General features: G+C 34.9%; 1 protein-coding gene across 1 annotated transcript in view; it reads left to right on the top strand.

Moving 5' to 3' along the window:
* The window catches only part of LOC108975194 (MPN domain-containing protein CG4751), an 80,470-nt gene that overhangs the window by 13,164 nt on the left and 41,524 nt on the right, over positions 1 to 25,782 (top strand). Inside the window, 2 exon segments of the mRNA XM_018943536.1 lie at positions 20,542 to 20,603; positions 24,670 to 25,027. Coding sequence (XP_018799081.1) covers positions 20,542 to 20,603; positions 24,670 to 25,027 — 420 coding nt within the window.

The following is a 25,782-nucleotide window of genomic DNA, read 5'->3' as shown; positions in this document are numbered from 1 at the left end:
ACGATTGGTCAAATGTACCGATTTTTGACAAATTCTTCTGTACAAAATAAATTTTGTGTACCGATGCAATTTTCAGTGTTCACTCGATTGGCGTACTTGAGCCTGAATTTTTCTGTACTGATTTGTATACTTCAATAATGTGACAAATATTTGGGCAACCCTGTCACATGGTTGGGCTTGTCATCTTAAATAAAGTAGACAGCTGATAAGCTTTGAATACATAATTACATATATTTGAACGTATAATTTTTAAATATAATGATTTCTTCATCAAGAAAAAAGAAAATAGTATTAATTATGTGTATTTGTGTACACCTAATTAATAAAAAGAAACAAAGAAAAGAAAAACGAATATTGAAGAAGCGAAGTGTTTGGGTGCTGGATTGGCTTCAGAGGAGAAGTACTGACGGCGCGTATGCAAGTGAACATTAAAAATATTTGATTAAAAATTATCTTCGCATGAACGAAGCCACTTTGGATTATATTCTTCAATTAGTCTTTCCAAACATAAAAAAGTGACACCAATATGAGCAAAGCAATACCAGCCAATGAACGTTTGGCGGTTATACCTCGCTTCCTTGCCTCTGGAGAGAGCTCCAAAACTTTATCTGTTGACTTTCGCATTGCGCCGAATACAATATCCATATTTGTGCCGGAGGTTGTGGATGCAATTTACAAAGCTTTGAAAAATGAATATTTAGAAGTAGCTATACATAATCACATCAAAAATATAAATTGATATCACATTACACATTTGCAAGGTTTCAAATAACGAACAGATGTGGATTGACATTGCCCAAAAATCTAGTGATAAATGGAATTTTCCTCATTGTATAGGCGCAGTTGACGAGAAACACATTGTGATGAAGGCTCCGCCGCGGTCTGGAAGTACCTTTTATAATTATAAAGGTACTAATAGTATTTTACTTATGGCCATTGCGATTGGACTACCGATTTATATATATTGATGTCGGCTGCAATGGCAGAGTTTCGGACGGTGGCGKTTTTGGAAAGTTCAGATTTCAAAAAGCTTTGGACAATATCACACTGAGATTGCCTTTACTACAACCATTGCTAAATCGTGACCGTGATTGTCCATACTTGTTAGTGGCGGATGATGGATTCCGCATGTAAAAGCACATTTTAAAACCATACCCTGGTAAAAATTTAACTGCCGGTCAACGCATATTCAATTACCTATTGTCACATGCTAGGCGCGTTGTCGAAAATGCATTTGGCATTATGGCAAAGCGGTTTCAAATTCTATATCGACCAATTCAACTGAATGAGCATAAAACGACCTAAATAACACTGGCCTGCTGTGCCTTGCATAATTTTTTAATCAAAAAAGAAAAGCCAGTTATATGGAATGTTTAACTACCCATAGGAATGATCATCAATACAATTCAGTTCATGAGCAAGGTACTCAAAATTGCCAACAAGGAGCAGAGGAACGTCCAACGACATACATAACCAATGAAGCCAAAGAAAATCGTGAGAAGTTCGAACAATATTTTATGACAGCTGGAGAAATACCATTTCAATATAGATGTTTATGTTAAATAAAATTAAGTATTTAAATATGTCTGTAGCTTTATTAATATAGAAGAAAAAACAATTCAATGAAATATCAATCATCATTTAATTCTGAAAGCGCATCTATAGTGCACTTCATAATATTAATTTTTTAATTCGATTATTAATCATTAACTGACAGCTCTGTATGAAACAAACTAAATACTAATTGATTGGTCACTGTGATTGGTCCTGCAGTGGCAGATAAAATTATCGGTACATTTGTCCATTTTTTGTATTTACTTGATTTGTACAACAGTTCACATGATTGGTACAACAGAGCCGTATTTTATCGGTCTATCTGCACAAACATTTTGTTAATTTGCCTTATGCCAAATATTTTCTGGCTGTCACACGATCTGTACATATAAATGACAAAAAATTGATACATTTGACCAATCGTGTGATCTCAGCTTAAGGTTCCATCGAGCGTACTGTGTGGACAACAAACTGATTGGCCCTTATGAGTATGGCTTTAGGCCTAAAAAATCAACAACCAGCCAGATATTCACCATGCGCTAAATCTTGGAGAAGATCCGTGAGAAGATATTCGCCCACCCCACATTTTCGTCGATTTCAAAGCTGTTTTCGACAGCACGAAAAGGAGCTGCCTTTATGCCGCGATGTCTGAATTTGGTATCCCCACAAAACTAATACGACTGTGTAAACTGATGTTGAGCAACACCAAAAGCTCCGTCAGAATTGGGAAGGACTTCTCCGAGCCGTTCGATACCAAACGAGATTTTAGACATGGCGATTTGCTTTCGTGGAACTTCTTTAACTGGTGGATAAAATAATTCAAACTGCAGAGCTTAATCGAGCATGTGCAATCGTCTTTATTTTTGCAATGTATGTGTGAAGAAGTAATTAAATATGCGAAGTTTTAGAAAGACCTCATCGAATTATGGACTCAAATGGGTTTGGGCGATTGTGAATGTTTTCCCGAATAAGAATATAATGGCTGGGATTTAAAGTAGCATCCTATGATTTCAGGCTAAAGGGTAAAATAACATTTGTCTATAAACACTGTGATTTATGAAGAGAAAGGGAATTTTGAAAGATTTTGCATTACTCATCACACGATAATGAATTTAGTGTTGACGATATAATCTTCTCTTTTATTTATTTTTGTTCGTTTAAAAAATATGGTAATATGTTTTCTTTGCTGGCAACCATTTCTAATATGTTAAATCCATATCTCCTAAACCACTAAAGCTACAATAACCAAAATTGCTGGGTGCAAATTTATAAGAACTCCTACTGACAGTGTGAAAATTGATGAAATCGAATGATTACCCCGCTCACTCTCCATATAACGGTACTTTTTTTTGCGTCAGAGACATTAAATTTATCTCCGAGATGATATGAGAGTTAAAGTTGAAAATTGCCACTACTTGAACAACACACAATATTATTTGGATTTATAATTAATTTTACACTTATATTTCATTCCCAAAAGCAGGATAAAATGCTACTTAAGTATAAGAAAATCATTCCAATTACAAAGTGTTCTATGGCTATCGCCACAGCTATTCTGATATCAAATTCGTAACGTTTTCGGGATTATTACAGTTCCGATTACTTGGCGATGGGGGACTGTAAACGAATTTCGGTAGAAATGGGGTAAGTGTGTGTTGATAGAAGATCTTCTCCAGAGGACGGATATGTAAAAATAATATTGCTAACACTTATATTTTCCCTTTTAAAAATTAAAAAAAAAAAAAATTTTTAAATAATAATTAACAAAGTTTTTCCACATTTTTCGCTTTGTATATTAAAATATACTCTTTAAGCATTGATATTGCATTTTTATTTCGTTTTCTTTTAGTCCAATTTATTTATTTAGCACATTCATGGTTGAAAAGGTTAGATTGCTTACAATTATGAAGAAAACGAGCGTATCTACATCTTAACAAGCAAATATGAAGGATTTTTCAACGAAGCGTTTTCTTTCTTTGTACTTAGACGGATTTTTTTTTTAGTAACTAAAAAAAAATCTTTCCAAAATTTTCCAAGCTATAAATGAGTTTCTGAACAGTTCTTTTCATATATATGAATAATATGTAATTTATGCAGATGAGTAAAACTATATATATTGTAACATTATGAAATGTATATGATTGCAATATAATATTATTATTTATTACAGTAAAATCATGTCACAATGTTGTAAGAAGTTTTTTAAATGTAATAATATAAAAATGTCGGCCCTTGTTCGCGCTCTAAAAAAACTAACCCTTGTCGAACTAATACGCGGTGTGACTGAAGTACCTTCGCATGGTACTTCTTTGTGCGGTGTAACCAAAATTTCACCAGCCATAATTAAAAACTAGAACTAAAGTAAGTTTATTATTATACCCTGAACGAATATATGAAGTTTGTCACGAAGTTTGTAACACCCAGAAAAAAGTGTCGAAGTCCCTATAAAGTATATATGTATATATAAAAGATCAATATATAGAGCTGAGTCGATTTAGCCATGTCCGTCTGTCTGTCTGTCCGTCCGTCTCTTTGTAAGCAGAGGCTGCTCATTTGTCGGAACTGGCGATATCGGACCACTATAACATATAGCTGCCATACAAACTGAACAATCGGAATCAAGTTCTTGTAAGGAAAACTTTCACGTTTGACAATGTATCTTCACAAAAGTAGGCACAGGTTATTTTCTAAGATAATAATGTAATATACGAAGAAATTGTTCAGATCGACTTACTATAGCTGCTATATAAACTGAACGATGGGAATCTAGTGCTGGTATGGAAAACTTTTGCATTTGACAAGATATATTAACGAAATTTGTTATAGATTATTTTCTAAGGCAACAACTAATTTACGAAGAAATTGTTCAGATCGGTTATACATACAAACTGAAGGATTGGAATCAAATGCTTGGATAGGAAACTCCCTCATTTACTTCTTTATATCTTCACGAAATTTGGTATGAGTTATATTTAAAGAAATAATGTAATATCGAAAGATCGCCTCACTATAGCATATAGCTGCCATAAAAACCGAACGATCGGAATCAAGGGCTTGTATACAAAACTTTCGCATGTGACGTACCACGACGAAATTTGACATGGATTACTGCTTAAGGTAATAACATAATCTCCGAAAAAATTGTTCAGATCGGGATTTTCCCTGTATTCGATACCTGCGTCACAATCAGTTGGGTTTCATTACACCGTTTCGGCGCATGAAGTTTTCGCACATGATGCTGCGGTATACCAAGCATAGAAATTTCAAACCTATCGGCATTCAAGCAATCATAGTTACGCTAATGTAGCCAATGATCGGATAAACATTCGTGATGAGTTCATCTTTCGTTGGAGTGAATTTACAAAAGGCAGGTGGAATTGATATCAACCCGTTCGAAGTATCAGTCGAAATTTGCCCATTTCCAATTTTTAGCGGATACGACGTAAAAAGTATTCGGCAATGTCATTTTTGTAATGCCGAGGATATGAAGGTTGATATGTCGAAATGATCATGGCGAAAAGTGTACGAACTTCAGTGGCATGCGAAATCGCATCGTCATTTGTTGATTCCAGTGAGTATCATGTTTCAGCAATTGTAATTGTTGACGTTCTTGGACATTCACGTATTATTCACAGTACGCAATGACTCAAATGAAATTCAACCGCGTACAATAATCAGTATCAGCCGAACGTAGAAGTAATCAGTGTTTTTTGAGTGGATTGTATAAATTAGTCCTGATGCATTAATTAAAAACACTCCTGGATGTCCATCTACTACTTGACCTTGCTTTCTGCGTAACCATTTCTTCGACGATGCATTCCATGTATAATATCGAGACATTTTCGAATAGAGCAACATTCTCCCAAATTGCTAAAGTAAATATCTTACAAAACGCATCGACCCGTTTGATACTTGCTGATCTCATCTCGTTTGAGRCCAATAACCGCCATGTTGCTTTCTTTGGTACGTTACTTGCAAAGGTATTTGATTGATTTCACCAAACTGCAATTCTCAGCATTGATATGAGCTTTGAATGGAAATTAGACAATGGTGGAGAATATGGTACGATACATTTGTTGTCAATTTCGATATTCACTCTTCTAAATTGTTTGCTGAATGTTCTGCATTGTCGTCTGGTGAGCGGCGCCGATATAGTGGATATCCATAAAAGCATGTGGATAGTTTTTCGTGCATTTATTGTCAGACATACAAAACGAAATGGAATTGTGGTGTCCGCAAGGTCCATAACCATATTGGTTTTCACCACTTCGTATAATTCTGGATCTTTCTCAGTATCAGGAATTTCCGCAGAAATTATTTCATCAATTTGAGATGGTGTAACCACGATCCATCATCCAAAGAAGAATGTGTTCGTGCGGCAAAACTCTTTTTTGGCACTCAATAGAGTATATCCAGCATCTAACAGGACCATATGTACTTACGTTCTTCTTCTTTACTGGTGTAGACACCGCTTACGTGATTATAGCCGGGTTAACAGCAACGCGGAAGTCGTTTCTTCTTTTCGCTACGTGGCGCCAATTGGATATTCCTGGTCCTTCCAACTCTGCTTCCCCCGGCGTCGTATATCTAATACAGTTCATCGTTCTATCGAATGCGATATTCGCCGTGGCCAACGCGCAAAGGACCATACATCTTTCGCGGAACCTTTCTCTCGAAAACTCATAATGTCGACCCATCCGATATTGTCATCGTACATGCCTCTGCACCATATAGCATGACGGAAATAATGAGTCACTTATAGAGTTAGGTTTTTGTTCGTCAAGAGAGGGCTTTACTTCTCAATTGCCTACTCAGTCCAAACTAGCACCTGTTGGCAAGAGTTATTCTGCGTTGGATTTCGAGGCTGACATTGTTGCTGCTGTTAATGCTGGTTCCAAGATAGACGAAATTATCTACATCTTCGAAGTTATCACTGTCAACAATGACGTGGGAGCACAATGCGACGACTGTTTTTTTTTGATGACAGCACATGTTTCTTCTTGCCCTCGTTCACTGGTAGACTCATATACTTCGCCTCCTTATCTCCTTATCCTGTTTGAAGAAAGGCTAATAATACCAATACGATCAGCTAACACCAGCAGCTGTACACTCGCTGTCTGTCTGTCGCCTTGTCTGAAACCTCGTTTAGTATCGAACGGCTCCACTAATTTAGGCACATTTTTCACTTCAAATTCATTCAATTAAACCTATGTAAACATTTAAGCAAATTAACATATTACACGTTTTGTAAGAAATTTTTATATAAACATTTCTTTTTACATTCGTGGACATCATTTATGTCGTAACAATTATGAGGAAATGGAGCGCTGCCATATGGTTATAATCAAATATGAGCAATTCGCTGAAATTCCGTTTGTCGCTATAAATCCTTTTCTTTTTTTAGAAATCTTAGTTCTTTCGCGTTTAGCCTTTTTTTTATTGAAAAATTGCCTATAGATTATATTTCAATTTAAAATGAGTATAAACACTATTTCTATTACAAAATTATTGTACATAATACAATTATTAGTCAATCTCAGTGGAAAATTTGTAGTTTTAAGAACAAGAATCTATATTTTTTATATTATACGGAAGTATTATATATAAAATGTATTATTTGCAATACGTTAAATATTTTAATTTTTTAAAAACATAACATCAAATCTAAATCATTTTGATGGAAATTTCGGTGACGGAGCGGCATTTTTTCCAGTGCCCAAGGGTGGCAAAATTTTAAATCCAGCCCTGGCACACAGGTAGCTGTTCTTCGTTTTACAAGAATTTTTTTTTATTTTTACAGATCCATTTCAAGGACAAATGATGCAGACCGTGGATCAAATTTTATTTTCATTGTACTTTGGGTCACGTGATATTTTATGTACTAATTTTTGTAAATTAAAATACATTTTTTTATAAACTTTAAGTACCAATAAATATTGTATAAAATTTCTTTATATTTATTTCTATTTATTTCTATTGTTATCCCTTCTGAAAACAAATTTTTTTTAGCGCATTTTTGGTGCTGCTGGACGTATGTAACCCCTTAATATTACCTTTGTTAAATTATCTTTTGTGGAATTTACTCTCATTTCTCTGAACTTTTTTACCAGGGCCACCAATTTAAGCTAACATCTGAACATATGGGCAATGCTATATACGATATCTAACGAACCTGATGAAATTGCACTTTTTTTTCGAAAATTAAATAAGGGATGTCATTTATTTATTATCGTTTTTTACTGTAAAACTGTTAAGCACACTAAAAACACTTGAATGATGTTTTTGAAATACGAAAAAAGTATCAAAATAGGAAAATAAAAACTATTTCAAAAGTACCAGTAGTAATATCCATTAGGAAATGTGATGTGAAATTAAATTTAAAAAATAACCCTGGTCGGTCCAACGCTGGGGTATTCTCATTTTTTTTTTCACGTAGAAAACACTGAGTTTTTGTTATACATCAGCAATTATATTTTCTCTAGTTATTGTATAATCTCTAGTTTAATTTATTTTTGTTCGTTTCGACAATATATTATTTTTATGGTAAAAATGATTATTTGTCAGTATGCAACCCTTTTGTTATTGTGCAAATTAATAGAAATGAACTACTCGTTATATATCGTACAAAATCTATTTTTGCACTATATAATGTAAAATAAATGTGTACAAACGAATTAGTGAAGTGTTAGTTTATATAAAAATCAAAAATATAAGTGTGAAATTCATATCAAATCGAAGATATATATACTTTAAATAGTTGATATATTTAAYTGTATACGTAAAATTTAAGTTTTACTGATCTCTGGAAACTCGTCTATTCGCTCATACCCATTTTATTACCGAAAGCCTGAAACGGTTTTCTAAAAACGAGCCTATGATATCAATAAACACTGAATCTTAATATGGTTTAATTTTATATTCACTAACACCTGACTAAACATATATGTTGGCTCTGATTTATAATAGTATAACCCTACTTCGGGATTAAAATATATACAGATATATCCCCATATTAAAGAAATATATATACTAGAGATCTTAAATTTTTCGAATAACCTGAAAATCGATAATTCGAATAACCGAAACATTCGAATAGTCGTAACATTGTAACTACACTTCTATATTGCAATGTGAAAATGGGTGAAATCAGACTATAACCTCGTTTTCTTCCCATATAACACAATTTTAAATTCTATTGAGAAGCTACACTCTCTGTAGTAAACATAGACCATATCTTCTTCTTTATTGGTGTAGACACCGCTTACGCAATTATAGCCGAGTTTACAACAGCGCGCCAGTCGTTAATCCTTTTCGCTGCTTGGCGTCAATTGGAGATTCCAAGCGAAGTCAGTTTCTTCTCTACCTGGTATTTTCGACGGAGTGAAGTTCTTCCTCCTGCTCTGCTTCTACTCGGGGGCTACTGCGTCGAATACTTCCAGAGCTCGCGTATTTTCGTTTAGTTAGCCGCAAAACGTTTCTCTCAAAAACTCGTAACATCGACTCGACAGATGTTGTAATTGTCCATGCCTCTGCACCATATAGCAGGACGGGAATAATGAGTCACTTATAGAGTTTGGTTTGTGTTCGTCGAGAGAGTGTTTGTTTGATGACAGGAGATATTTGTTCTTGCCCTCGTTCATAGCAACAGTCATCTACTTTGCTTCCTTATCTAGTTTGGAGAAAACAAAACTTCATCGGCATACGCCAGCAGCTGTGCATTCAATATTATAAGTAAAAAATGCAGAATAGCCGAATTTTTTATAGTCTACAAATGCTTAGTAGCCACACTCACAAAGAAGGGAATATATGTAAGTGTGTATCAGAGAACTGTAACGAGTAATAAATTTTGTTTATACTTAAGTACGCATCCGTTACTCTGTCTGATACTGTCAGTTCGGTTCATGTACACGAAGCGCACCGTTTACCTTCAAATCAGCGATAAAGAACAAATTTGAATCCCTAGTGATCAGCTTATACTTCATTTGTTTATGAACGTTCGCATCAGCATAAAATACCCGAAGTGATGCAAACTCATTAAATGATTGAAATAATCGACAGTGTTCGGTTTGTATATCATCCCCTAAACACTGATTAACTAGTGCATCTGTTCTATTTTAAATACATATGTTTGTATATACATGTATGTAGTATGTACATACATATGTTATANGTATGTACATACATATGTTATATCTATAATGGAAATTCCATCAAGTACATATGTACATACAACATATGTATGTACGTTCTCGATGGAATTTCCATTGTTTACGCTTCGAAAATTTCTAACATGCGCACATTTTCAAAGTTGATATATTTTTTCCCACAAAATGATTCAAATCAGTCCAGCAGAAAATTATTGTTGTTTGCGGTACTCAGAGATTTACTTATAGTTTACCCAAAGTTTCACTTTAATTCAAACAATCGTCGCAACGCTATGAACTGACATGACTGCCACCGAAGCCAGCCATACTGTTTACACGATCTTGATTGCCGAAGAACAGATTATTCGTGTTGCATCAGATCAGTTGACGCTGGCGGCTACATGAATTGATTAACAATGTTGTGTATGCTGTTCTGATTTTATCATGCTCGTTGCAGCTCTCTGGTGTGTATGATAAAATTGATATATTGGATTACGTTCTGGAGTATATCTGAGTAATATCAAAAGCAATCAGGTCAGATAAACCGTATGTACTAATTTCCGAATTCCCTTCTGTCTTTAAACCGTTTAGGTTTATCAAAATGTGTGATATTAGGTAGGCAACCTTAGTCCAAGCGTTATATTTATAATTGAAATTGAATTGAATCCCGATCCTCTGTTGACGTTTAGCACATATGCTCAATAAATTAAATTTAGCCAATTTGGTTGAGTTTATGTCTTTTATATCTCATTTGAGGATGATTTTAATATAATATTCGGTGACGAGTCTGTTCGGTTTTGCTGAATGTTTATGAAATAAATGATATGGGCTTTGAGTTTTGCAATAAAACGGCTCCTATAGCAAAATTAAATGGAAGAGTTCAACTTGGGCTTGTAGTTCTTTTATTTAGTTCAGTTAGTGCATGTTCGTTTAACGTGATTTTTATACTCTCGCAATAAAGTTGCTAAGGAGAGTATTATAGGTTTGTTCACATAACGGTTGTTTGTAAGTCCTAAAACTAAAAAGAGTCAGATATAGGGTTATATATACCAAAGTGATCAGGGTGACGAGTAGAGTTGCAATCTGGATGTCTGTCTGTCCGTCCGTGCAAGCTGTAACTTGAGTAAAAATTGAGATATCATGATGCAACTTGGTACACGTATTTCTTGGCTCCATAAGAAGGTTAAGTTGGAAGATGGGCAAAATCGGCCCACTGCCACGCCCACGAAAATTGGCACAAAGGATCGCATTAGGGAGGAACATATTCGGACGTAATTTTTTGGAAAAGTGGGAGTGGCCCCGCCCCCTACAAAGTTATTTGAACATATCTCGGAGACTACTATAGCTATGTCAACCAAACTCTATAGAGTCGTTTCCTTCAGGCATTTCCATATACAGTTCAAATATGGAAGAAATCGGATAATAMCCACGCCCACCTACCATACAAAGGTTATGTTGAAAATCACTAAAAGTGCGTTAACCGATTAACAAAAAACGTCAGAAACACTAAATTTTATGAAAGAAATGGCAGAAGGAAGGTGCACCCAGGTTTTTTTTTTTAAATTAAAAATGGGCGTGGCGTCGTCCACTTATGGACCAAATACCATATCTCAGGAACTACTCTACCGATTTCAATGAAATTCTTTTCACCCCTGATGACATGTCCGATATATGGGTGAAATCGGTTCACAACCACGCCTTCTTCCAATATAACGCTATTTTGAATTCCATCTTCTCTGTATAATATATACATTAGGAACCAATAATGATAGCGGAATAAAACACAAATACGGTATTTGAGCTGAGGTATCCCTTGTGGAAAAATTGCCGTGATCGGACTATAACTTTTCAAGGTCCCTGATATCGAGCACTCAGTGCCTAATCTATCCTAATTTTTCACCGAAAATATCGGCAAATCTCTCAAATATTAGCAATAAAATTGCTAATAACGGTATATATCGTCAGACGGTGTTCGGTGACACCCGAACTTAGCCCTTCCTTACTTGTTATTTTTGCACTTTGATATTCCCATGTTCTCTCCTCTGAAGAACGTAGTAAGTGGTTTGACTATGGCTGCAAATTCTTTATGAATTTTCAATAATAACTCCCGAAGCCTATAAAGGATCTATTTAATTATATGCACTAAATATTCTAAGAAGGAAGATTTCTCATTGGAAATTTCCTGAAAAGCTGGCTATAATCCGATTTTTTAAATTATCAAATAAAAGGGTAAAAAATCTTCAAGGGGGCACTGCTGTGTCTTGAGTTGAATGAGCATTTTCCGGGTTAGAGCCGGTCGAATAGCCGCGTTTCGGAGTTGCGCCTATCAAGAGTCTCGAGTCTCTAATTGCGCGCGGTTAAAAAAGTGTCTATCCAGTGATTGAGAAAAGAATTTCTACATCCAGTTCAATGGAGATTGTTATTGAAGATATTATAACATGTTTTGTGATTAATTTGCTCTGATTAAAAAAAATGACTCAAAGTATTACGTCAAACAATGCATGTACTAGGTGCGTTCCAAAGTAAACAGGATTTATAAATAAGAAAAAAAAAACAGAACAAATGTTTTTCTCCGCAAAATCAATTTATTTTATTCAAAATAGTCTCCTTCTGCTTCAACACAGCTTTTTGCACGGTCCAAAAGAATGCCGAACGAGTGTTTTAGCTATTTGACCGGTAAGACCGCCGGTATGACCGCCAGTGTGCCGGCGCAAGCCTTTTGAATGGCCGCTACGTCTGCATAACGCTTTCCTCTCATGGTCAAATGCATTTTTACCGAAAAGGAAGAAGTCGCACGGTGCCATATCAGGTGAATACGAGGAGTGGTTAATGGTTAAAATGTGTGTGGAGTCTGAGCAATTTTTGGTAATCAGTCAATTTGTGCGGAACAAACCGGGCACACATCTTTCGTACGCCCAAATGCTCGGTCAAAATGCGATAAATCGATATTTTTTGGATGTTTAATTCCACTTCCGTGAATTTCAATGATGATTCTTCAGGAGAGGAAGAGTAAATAAGCAAATAATCTATATAAACGTAAGGGAATTGCCGATATATGGTCTTAGGATATCATCTACACATCTCTGAAAATTTATGGGCCAGTTTTCAGTCCGAACCGGTCGATTTATACAAAAAGTTTTTTTTTTCCTTTCAGATTTTCATAGCTACGTTTTGTACGTTCCATTTTTGAAAGTCTATATTATATTGTAGAAGTTTATAAATAGGGTACGGCTAGTATTTGATCTAAATGGGTTCTTCGATTTACTGCAAATTGTTCATAAGCATAAAAAAGCACTGAAGGCGACTGGACGGCGAATTGTGAGTTTTAGTTGTCGTGGTATATCGTGCTTGCTATGGGCGTTGGTGGTTTCTCAATCTTTTAGACTGTGGCTATAGAGGGTGCTGGCTTTTTAAGTGTAGACCTAGAATGAATGTCTTGACAGCTTCCTGGTTCGCTTATTGATGATGGATTTCTTAAGCTCTCCATCTCGACTTTGGTGATTGCAAGATTTAGCGACTAGCTGATTTCACATTCTTTACTTCCTTCAGATATGTTTTCTGACGCTTCAGCAACAATATTTCTTCCAAAATTAAGCCAACCATAATGTTATAGTTAATGGGAAGCGCTATAAAATCATTACTTTCGTTTCTTAACTAGAGAATCTTGATGTGTCGTCCACTCGTTTCACTGCGCAGCTGCATGCCATACAGCCAACTAAACAACCAATTTATTTAGAGACTCTATTGGTAACCGAATTATCTCGCGTCGTAGGGTCACTTTTTTTGTGTATTCATGTAAAGTCCGAATCCAAATGATGCAATAAGTATTCAAAAATTGGATCTCTCGGCCTACTTTTAGAACTGAAGTGCTTCCGTTTTTTCGAACGACATGACCTAGTCAGCATAACCATCGTATGTCTCATATATCGTCGTAAATCTCATACGGCTCATCATTCTCTCGAATGCGATATGCCCTGTGGCSAACGAGCAAAGGACCATAAATCTTTCACAGAAATTTTCTCTCGAAAACTTGCAACGTCAACTCTTCACCATATAGCAGAATGAGAATAATGAGTGACCTATAGAGTTTGGTTTTTGTTCGTCCAGTGAAGACTTTACTTCTCAATTGCCTACTCAGTCCAAAACAGCCCCTATTGGTAAGACTTATTCTGCGTTGAATTTCGAGGCTGACATTGCTGTTGATGTTAATGCTGGTTTCACGATAAACGAAATTATCTAGAACTTCGAAGTTATGACTGTCAACAGTGACCTAGTCTCGAGTGCGACGACTGTTTGTTTCGTGACAGATATTTCGTCTTGCTCTCGTTCACCGTCAGACCCATTTGCTTTGCTTTCTTTTCCAGTCTGAAGAAAGCGAAACTAACGGTTTATGATATCAATATCATCAGCTTACGATAGCAGCTGTGCACTCTTATAGAATATGGTACCTTCCATACTTAGTTCAGCAGCTCGAATTATTTTCTAAAAGATTTGGAGCATGGTGAATATTTGGTCGGTTGTTGATTTTTAAATTCCAATCGTAGGGCATGCTTTCATCCGACCTTATTCTACAAAGAAGCTTATGCATGCTCCTTATCTATACTTGAATAGAACAGCCAGCAATCCCCGCCGCTTTGTTCTTTTTCAGACTGGTAATTGCTATTCGAACTCCTTCGTGGTCGGGCAATGGAACGTCTGCTCCTTCGTCATAGAATGGGAATCGGATTCGCCGTTCAGTAATATGGTGAAGTCACTATATGGTCTCCGCCCGTCCTACAAGAGTATGCTCCAGTCTTCTATTACTCGGCGTATATTTTTGTAAAATTCGGCTAGTTTGTCAAGCTCTTCATACTCACGCCTTTCGGCCTCTCTCTTTTTTTGTCTGCAAAGGCATTTCGCTTCTCTATTCAGCTCTCGGTATCTATCCCATACCACTCGAGATATGGTTGATTACGGTCTGTTTTCTCTCCGTTGCAACTTGACACTTCTTATCGTACCTGCTGTTCTTGTGCGTTTTTCGAAAACCAATGGTTTCGTTTAGATCTGTACGTAAGGAGTTTGAAATGCCGTCCCACAGTTCCTGAATTACTGATGAGTGCTCTTAGAGGAATGCAAGTCGATTAGAAAAATGTTCGGCTGTCTGTTGTAATTGTAGCTTCTCGACGTTGAACCTTCCTTGAGTTTGTTGACGTGCGTTTTTTCACGTTTAAAACACTGGAGACCTGTCTTCCGCTGCTTGAGCCATATGTAAACGAATCGTTTCTGGCCACTCCCAAGTGAATGGGGATCAGAGAACTTTCCGCACTTCCGTGAACTTTTACACATGACTCCAACCTCCTAAACATTAAATTACATTCCTTTTATTTATTCTTGAAAACCACTTGTCTAAAAGGCATTAGAAAATTGCAGATTTCTACAGAATTAATGTTGCATTTTTTTTCGATTAAAGCTTATTTAGGTACAGCTATACCTAGGTCTGCGCACAAGGGTTAATTAGAACTGTTATAGATTCCGACAATTTACCACAATTGAAGACGACCAATAATTTAGTATAAATTATGAACTGTGATGTTATTGGTCTGATCATCGAATCGTATGTTTTATTAGTGTTTAAATGACTTAAGCATCTCCTCGCATGTACTATATACACCACTCTGCCTGGGGAAAACTGGMGCVCCCTACGACAAMAACACCACACTCAKCTAGCGATCGCCGCAAGACGACACCATACGCCATCAACCTAACAAAAAGGAATTGGATAATTGCTTACGGACTTCGCACGTCAACATTCGTCCTAAACAATTCGACAGGTCAATTCGCTACCTCAATTCGTTTACACAATTCGTCCCATACAGTTCGCCCATCACTTTTTCGCTTATACACTGCGCCGCTTCAACACTCTACCGCGATTATCCAATTCGACCTCGATTCGCGGTACCTCGATCGCCAACTCCGACAAATGAGTATCTTTATAAAATCTTTATAAAATATAACTTTAATTTATAAATAAAATTGTTTAAATATATACACAGTATATAAAGTGTTTTTTATTTTGATTAAAGCAGTAGTGTGCGCTTCATAAGATATTGAATACAATACAATACTGTTGTTGCTAGTGTAGTGTGATCACAAAATATACATAAATGCTAAATTGGGCATCTAATTAAATATGGTCCTTCGAGCCTAAAAAACAGGCACTATAAACTTACAGCCACAAGACAAACCACAAAATAAAAGGAAACAAACCAGTGCAGTGAAGTGCAGTAATACATGTACAAAAATAACAACAAAAAAGACCAAAAAACAAAGTGTAGTGGCCCAAACAGAACAAAAAAGAAAAAAATATACATACGTTGTATATCAGTGAGGTGACAAAACTGTGAACAAAAACAAAGGGGATTTGAAAAATTAAACCATCAAACATTTTAAACAAACAAAAAAGCAACAAATGCCCACAACCCAAAAACAAATTACATGGAAAAACAAAATATAGAAAACAATTTTAACAAACAAACAAAAACGCGCGAAACCTAAGCACAAAACCTAAATCAGGCGCGAAAAACTAAGGCACCTTTACAAAAAACAAATATTCGGGCGCGAATAACACACAAAAATACAAAACAACGAAAACCACAAGGAATGGCCGCACAGAGCAGTAAGCTACAGAATTAGAAGAAGATCAATTAATACCCGCAGGCACACGCGCAAATGCATATTATCGCCTTAAAAAACCTTTGATGAAGGATAAAGTGAGTCGCATCGTTTGCTTTTCTTTTAAATGACACTATGCATTTATGTAAATATGTATGTATGTTAAAGATTGCAGTTTATTAGCACAAAAACTAATTATAAAAAACCCTTTAATATACCAAACTGTTTAAAGTTATAAGTTTGTATTCAAACATGTACACACATCTGCTTAACAAACACAAAAATTCTAAATTTTTGTATCTATTTACTTGCAATATTTTCCGACAATACTTCTTATGCTCAATAAAGCAATAACCAGGAGTGAGTCAAAACAAACAAGCGAAGGCAAACCGAAAATATAACTGGAAAGAGAGCAAAATAAATTGATCACACATAAATTTACATACATACATGTTGAAATGTTTCAAAAGATAAAACCAAATATTAAAACAAACAAAATAATTATAACCTACATAGATATATAAGTATGCACACACAAGTGTATATATCTATATTGGCATGTGTATATTAGACGGCGGGTCTAATACATAAGAGCACAAAGGAAAACACATTTTTTTTTAATCTCGCTCTCACTCTTTAAAAAAGATATAAGATTTAAACGAAATCTCCACATATTACATATGTACGTATTAACACATATTCAAAATCAACATTGGCAATTCTTCGGCAATACCCCCTTGTTCTTTGGCAAACAAAAACGAGCAGGATTGCATACAAAAGCGAATTGATCTCTCTAACGAGTTCTCAATTGCTTAAGAAAATAAATCAGAAATACATACTAACAATTCGTGCATACTTAGGCACAAAGCGAATTGATCTCTTCAACGAGCTCTCAATTGCACAAAATATAAGTGCATACATACGTATATACATATGTATGTACATACAAGTCCGAGTATTAGGGTGTACCTAAATACAAAATATTCGGACATCAAATATTTTAATATATAAAAAAAACGCTGTTTAATACTCATTAACAATACGTGTTTTACATAAAAAAATTTGTTTTTAAAGAGTATTCACTTTGTTATACTTTATCGCTTCTAAAAAAATAACATAAATCAGTTTACACTGAGAAAATCTTTAACAATATTTTAAAATACAAATATACAATATAATAAAAATGGTTAATAACGAAAAAAATCAAAACACACCTGCAGGAGCTACACGCCCAAAACAGGTTGTTAAATGTATTTCAGAAAGTGACAGTTTAACAAGATAGTGCACTAGATTTGCCTCTTCACCGATTCAAGAAAATTCTGAATCGTTATTAGAAATAAAAGGTCAAAATCTTAAAAATTTCTGGACTCGCCTCCAAGCGGCTCATGACGGCATAGTAGAATTTGACGATTCAGACCTATCACAAAATTTGAAACAATCGGAATATATGAAAATATATGAAAACTGCTTAGACTAGTACGAAGAAACAAAAGCTATGATCTCTGATCAATTAAAGCTAATTAAAGCAATTGCACCTACTCCGCACCCGAGAGTAGAGCTGCCACAAATGCAAACAATATCAAGAGGCAAGTTCAGGCATCCAACTCGAGTTGCCCGCTTGTGACACAGAACTTCTTACGGAGGTTATGAAGAATGGCCGTCCTTCCGGTACATGTTCACGGCCGTGTACATAAACCATTCTCATTTAATACAAGCGCAAAAATTGTATCACCTAAGATACAAAACAAAAGGTCAAGCAGGCGTAATAGTCAAACAGTTCGCATTAAATGACGATAATTTCAATATGGCTTGGGAAGCTCTAAAGGCTAGATACAAAAACAAAAGAATACTGGTCGATAAACAAGTAACGACACTAATGAACTTGGCAAAAATTAAGAAAGAAACAAGTGTAGAATTCATCAATTTAGAATCCACTGTTTCAAATTGCTTGTCGATTCTATCGACACTAAAGATTAACACAGACAGCTGGGACCCTATCCTGGTAAACATTTGCACCGCCGCATTACCAGAAAAGTAGTTACTTCCATGGGAGCAATCGCTGCTCTATCTGCTGCGAACTATCTACCAGAGGGCATTAACTTACATCTTGCGAGAGGTTTAAAAACTTAAAAGTTAAGGAATGAAATAATTTTGTCAGGTCAAAAAGACTTTGCACCAATTGTCTGTCAGATGCGCATACATATAAAAATTGCAAAAGCAAATCCAATTGCCTCTATTGTCACAAAAAACACCATTCAATGCTTCATTACAACATACATATATCCCATCTCACCCCAAAAAAGCGCTTATACAAAAAGAAACATGGGCTTAATTGCAACAGCAAATCCCGAATTCCACAATTCTAAAGATTGCCAAGAGGCACCACGTTGCCCAAAGGCAGAAAAAGTTCAAACGCTGCACAGCGAAACGCAAAGTGGACTAGTTACAGAACCAGTTACCACCATACCAACTCAAGTTGAGAACAAAAACCTTAATTCACAATTAAGTAAATCGCAAAAGTTAAAGAAACTTCCATTAACCAACAAAACTATAAAGGATCAGTATTGTAAGCGCTACTCGAAAGCAGCAACTACTCGATCAAATAATGGTCGTACGACTACCACTAGAGTAACAATTTTCCAATACTCTACAAATTGGTATAAAAAACAAAGTCAGATTTACCTCTGACAGTCAATGTATTAAAAGAACATACTAATTTTTTGCCCCGCAGGATGGCTTTCGCCAATACTGAAAAAAAAAGAAATCCGAACAAATCCAAGAGCGGTGGCGGGCTACTAAACGCCAAATTAGTGCGCACGCACTGAAACATAAAATATAATATAACATAGTTGTATCAAAAAGTCGAAAAACYGACACCTTTCATACATTTTCAAAAATAAATAAAATCTCAAAAGTGAGTTAAGGGATCACCATAACCCAATGCAATCAAGTGACGCACCTACCCTTACAAAAAGCAAAGGTCGCTCTTATCGCATCTATCCAACCGCTCATCATAAGGGWGAGTTATGGAAATGAAATCAACTATACAAAACTTTAAATTAAGTATAACGAATTATCTACTCTACTAAGCCGTTCTCCATTCTAGGTCATCTCACGCTAGATCCCTCTAATTTCTTAGTCCTAACTCAAAGGCTAAAGAGTACCCATTCTGGCCACACATGAGCCAGGAGTGCAGATACTATCCTTCATAAGCCGATTTATTTGCCGATAATACAGAAAAAGCTAGTAATAAGTGATCCACAAAATAACCGCTTTAAATAATAACTACGAAAGCCGTTACAAAGTCGTAAATGCGCAATATATAGTTTCTTACTGTACGCACATAAAATCATATGTACATACCAAATACAAAGTACGAGTATATTTAAAACCAAAGCCGTTTCCAACATTTATATGTAGCAGGTGTTCTGCGCCCTCGGCTACTCTACCAGCACTATGCCGAAATACAGGCACCAGCATATACGTAATACTAGGCAAAATCCTAGGGGGCCCAGGATGTTTAAATGACTTAAGCATCTCCTCGCATGTACTATATACACCACTCTGCCTGGGGAAAACTGGCGCACCCTACGACAACAACACCACACTCAGCTAGCGATCGCCGCAAGACGACACCATACGCCATCAACCTAACAAAAAGGAATTGGATAATTGCTTATGGACTTCGCACTTCAACATTCGTCCTAAACAATTCGACAGGTCAATTCGTTTACACAATTCGTTCCATACAGTTCGCCCATCACTTTTTCGCTTACACACTGCGCCGACCTCGGCAATTCGACCTCGATTCGCGGAACCTCGATCGCCAACTCCGGCAAATGAGTATCTTTATAAAATCTTTATAAAATATAACTTTAATTTATAAATAAAATTGTTTAAATATACATACAGTATATAAAGTGTTTTTTTATTTTAATTAAAGCAGTAGTGTGTGCTCCATAAGATACTGAATACAATACGATACTGTTATTGCTAGTGTAGTGTGATCACAAAATATACATACATGCTAAATTGGGCATGTAATTAAATAATTAGTAAGTAGTTCAAAATTAAGAATTCTTTAAATTTATTTTTACTTTTTGCTGGTCGCAGGATATCATACTTAAACTGAAATAAAATATTGATTTATATGTATTTAACAATAATAAAATAAAATTATTTTATTTTCCAGAAGCATCACGTTCACTTGTAGACGACAAAGATGTTGATAGTGAAGATGACAATGACTATGAGGTAAGATGAATCGAAAGCGCGAAATCCTCTGTGTAATTTCAAAATAATGTAATGTCTGTTTTTTTTTATGTTAGATAAATTTATGAAACGCTTAAAAATTGTAAGAAAACCCCCAGATGACTAACACTTGCTCAAATAAGTTATAATAAATAGATTTTAGATTCTACTTTTTTGTTAGCATTAATTCAACATCTTTGTAAAATATAATTAAAGCAAGTAACAAAGGGCTAAGCGTCGCCACAATTTCACCGTTCTTGAAAGAGTCAGAGGATGGCGTGCAGGCATGCTATTATCAGGAAAGGATTTTTTCCGAACTGATATAATATATGTCACCGATTGATCGATATTTTTGAGAATTGTTCGTTATTTGGCACCGTTGTATGCGGAGTGGGCATGGTTATTATCCGATTTCATTTTAAAAACAAATTTTAATCATCGAAAATCTTTTAAAGTTTTTCAAAATATTCTCCATTAAGCTCTATACACTTTTACATGAGCTTTTCTAGTGGTATGGTTGAGATATGTTCAGTTGTTCCAGGAAACAGGCAACCGTTTGCTTGGAAGTGCTTCGAGCCCTTAGAATTTACTGTTTTGTGTTGTTTTAGTGCTGTGTTTAAGGTATGACAAATTGCTTGCTTGGATGTGCTTCGTTCGCAACAACTTTTTTTTTTAATTCGGCTCATCTTGAAACACCAACACACAACTCCATTAAACGAAAACTTAAAAAGTGTCATAACTAAATATTTAGTTAAGATACAAAACTGTAATTAGTACAGGGAATCGCAGTAGAGAGGCATCAATGTTGGACGTGAACTGGACCAAAATCTTTTTTAGAGTAGGATTGACTCCATCCGAATGGTTAAATTTACATATCTTTCAATTCACTGAAGGTAAGTCAACTAAACTTGCTGACAAAAAGTTTTTTTTAGCATAACTATGAGAATTAGTAAAAAGAAATTGTTAGTCGAAGCAGAAGCACAGAGAAGTGATTATTCTTGGAAATAAATTAAATTCATAGCTTTAAAGAAAATAATTATAATTTGTTTATTGAGGCCCTATGTTCCACCTAGGAACTATATATGTATATACATTACAAATTATAATTATTTTCTTTAAAGCTATGAATCTATATATTATCTATAGAAGTATATAGAACTGAATTTAGTGCTTTTATCGTACTTTATAAGTTTTCGGTTAATGGCGATTTGTGGGCGTGGTAGTAGTCTTGACATCTGCTATGCAGTAAATATTAGGTTGTCAAAAAAAGTCTTGCGGTATTTTCGCTAGTTGGCGCGGAGAGCGCGCTGTTCTAGTTTTATTCGTCGCGTCGAGTCATGCTATACCTTTTTGGAAAGCTCATTTCACGCGCTAACACGTCTTTGATTGATTATCGTTTCTTTTAAGTCGTTCGTGAGTTATAACGTCGTAAACGTGGAGCAAAATAAAGAGAAAACGCTCCGGAAGGCCTGTCGTCGAAAATTGCGATGAAATCGCTGAATCGGTCGAAAGAGGCCGGCATAGTAGCAGCCGTAGCATCGGTCAAGATCTGGGCATGAGTCATCAAACCGTTATAAAAAAAAATTAAATAAAAAAAATAAATAAAAATATATATGTATATATAAAAAAAATATCGCAAGACTTTTTTTGACTACCTATTATAACTCAATTTACTGCTTAGTTGTAGTACTTTATATGTTTTCGGCTAATGGCGATATGTACCGAGTTTCATGAGCATATGTATATAAATTTTTACTCAAGTTACAGCTTGGACGGACGAACGGACAGACAGTCAACCGAATTTAAATATTTCTTGACACCCTGATCACTTATGTACACATACATACATACAACTGTATATACATACATATATCTATCTCGCTAAGTTTTAGGTGAATTGCACAACCGTTAGGTAATAATATTATAATACTCTGCAGCAACTGGTTGCAAGAGTATAAATATATTGCTCACCGATATCGTTGTAACACAAAATAACTCGTTCTTTTTGAAATAAAACACAAATTTCACCCTGGCACACTGAGATGTTTTGTTGTTGTGGTTAAAAACAATTACGACATAACAAGTGGATAAGGCATCAGAATGGAATATTTATACAATATGGACAATGCCATTGCACGCACTCTGCATATTTAACTTAAAAATCGTGTCTTTTGAGTTATGACACTGTTTAAAAAATATTAACTGCTAAACTTTGATTATTTAAATAAAAAAAAAAGCTTCTTATTATAAATGGGAAAATTTTTAGTTTTATAGATAATTTACTGCTCTACAAAAATTTTAAGTTATTTCTCAATAGAGTTATATTACTTTGATCAAATTGAAAGGTGAATTTTGTCCATTTCAATCGCTGCAATATACTTATGCCAACGAATTTTCCAGTCGTCATTGCGCTTGGAACAATCCTCCGCCTTTTTCGATTCAGCTTTTATATCCTCAATTGATTCAAAACAGTGTCTTCGGAGTGTTCATTGAATTGAAGTTACACGAAGGTAAATCAGGCGAATGCGGTGGTTGCGTTACGATATTAGCTGAAAATGTGGCGAAATTAACACGAATAACCAATTTAGTACGAAATGGTGCATAACACACTTTTTTGTTCACTCAATTCAGACCTAGTAAAAATCGAAGAATTCACTTTTAGAGCCTCACAAAATGACGCGTATTTCAAGTACTAATAAATATTTTGATGTGAAATTTAGCATAGATGTCACTAAGAGTACTACCAACTCACAGACACAAAATGTTTACCAATTCGAAAAGTACGCGAAGTAAAAATTGAAAATTCATCTTTCAATTTGATCACAGTTGTATACATATAAATGATTGTAAGCATAAATCTTATATGAACTTCACCCGACAGTGTGAAAATAGATAAAATCGGAGGATAGCCCCTCTCACTCCCCATATAACGGTACTGTTACAAACTACAAGCGCGATAAATCAATAACTAAAGTCGCCAGAAACATTAAATTTTACCATCGATATGGTATAAGAGCAATTTATGAGAGCTGGTGTGAAAATTGGACGATGGACGTGGCAACTCCCACTTTGATCGAAAATGTCGGTGTGTAATATATATAACTGAATTTAAGCGATAATCCTTCTCTTAAAATGATATGTTTGTATATCAAAAATGAGTTAAATCGGACCAATATATTCCTCAGCCCCTATCTACTTAATACAAAAATTTTCGAACTTCAGGGTGGCTTTGTACTGCATATGTATATCGGCCAATATTTGAGTTATCTCAATGAAAAGAAGAGAGKGTGTTTTACCAGAGTATAAAATGTTCGGTTACACCCCTTTTTACTTGTTTTAATGAGATGTTAACTAACCCGCTAGTAAAATCTGACTACTTCTCAATTGATTGTGAGTTATCGCGAACATACCTGAGTGGAAGAAGTGTAATCTAGTTAGAATTATGTAAACATTACTTCTAGAAATTATTCTGTTTTGTAAAAACTGACTAATATTTATTACTGTGGATTACCGCGAGCATTCCTGGGTGAAAGGAACTAAATTCAGTGATAAATCTTTAAATATCTGAAAATTTCTTTTACATTCTTACATATATTTTATTGAGTCATGTTCTCCAAAATCTATATATTGCCTTTGAAGAACATTTTTTGGTTATGCTTATGTGGCTATGAAAACTTCGAAAAATAAATAAAAAATATAGTGTATATTTCGAAAAGTCAAATTTGTGAAATCTTGGTACCATTAATTTTTTACGAAAATTAACTACAATTGTTGTTTTTTCATCTTCATAATAATATTTATGATTTTAGCCATAACCATTTATCTGCTAATATGGCGTTTACTTGTTTGCCTTTCAACAAAACAAAAACATATTAATATTATACCCTATTTAATCAAGAGGAAATTTAATAATTTCGAAACTCGATGAAAACATGTAATATTTTTTTTTTCTTCTGCTTTAAGACAATTTTTTCGGTTAGTGAGGTTGATATCCAAATAAAATGAAATGAAATTGCTACAATTGTTTAATACCTATTTATGTAATTATTTATATAACTTCTTTCAATAGGCTAAAGAGAATTATGACGGATTAAATGGCACCAATCGAACAGTCACATTACAAACATTAATGAGTGCAAATGTTTTGCAGCCAGGTAAAGCGGTAATGACTATAGACTATTTGGGCCAAAAATTTTTCGGAGATTTGATGCCGGACGGTAAAATAAAATCACAAGAAACTGAAACATTATTTCTTACTCCAAGTGCGTGGGCAGTGCATTGCAAACGTTTTATAAATCCGGAAAAAAAAAGCGGATGTGGTTGGGCATCTGTGAAATATAAGGGGAGAAAGTTAGATGTCTATAAAAATTCATGGCTACGAAAATGTGCCTTGCAAAAAGATGTCAATTTCGATGATTCAGAATCAGGTGAGTTCTAAATTTTGTGAAAATTTTACAAAGAGTTCTTAGAAATATTACGAACACATTGTTATGTGTTTCAATCACTACCGGTTACAAAATAGGCAATATAAATTTCAGAGTGTGGGACAAGTGCTTTACTGTGTAATTCCTATTTTATATTTCATATATAACCCAATACCTTAGGTGTATGAGTATGATAAGGAATGCTGCGCTCCCTAACTGCTATTAATTGGTTAGGGGTAGTTAGAACTTAAAAAAATTTTTTTTGTTTTGAATTTTTGTTAATATCTTAAAAATATTCTCTGAAAATTTCACGTTGGTCCGATAATTAGTTTTTGTGTTATTCGACAATTAACAAAGAGTGATCGGGCACTTCAAAGCGCTGTGTGAAATTTTAAACGCATTTTTCTCAAAACTATGTTCTTTGAACTGGTGACAACTGCAACTCGAAAACGGCTCAGTAGATTTTAATGAAATTTCTACAGCTTTTAGAATACATAATAAACTAGGATTTATAATAAGGATTTTTTGTTTTTCAAAAATTTTTTAAGGCCAATTGTTGATTTTAAAATTTAGAAAAAAATTTCCTGAGGCCGCCATTTCGTTAATTTTTGAAAAAATAAACCCTTCGATCAGGCCAGAGTTTATCTATTTATATAACAATTTTCTTTTGTCCGATTGAGTTTAAGTGAATCTTCAAGGACTTTATCACCACCTTTTTTGGAACAGGGTCAACACAAACAACTATAACTTTGGGAAAT

Source organism: Bactrocera latifrons, unplaced genomic scaffold (assembly GCF_001853355.1).
Source record: "Bactrocera latifrons isolate USDA-ARS-PBARC rearing strain unplaced genomic scaffold, ASM185335v1 scaffold_623, whole genome shotgun sequence".
NCBI lineage: Eukaryota > Metazoa > Arthropoda > Insecta > Diptera > Tephritidae > Bactrocera > Bactrocera latifrons.
The sequence above is the reverse complement of the archived record's forward strand: the minus strand, read 5'-3'. Positions and strand labels throughout refer to the sequence as shown.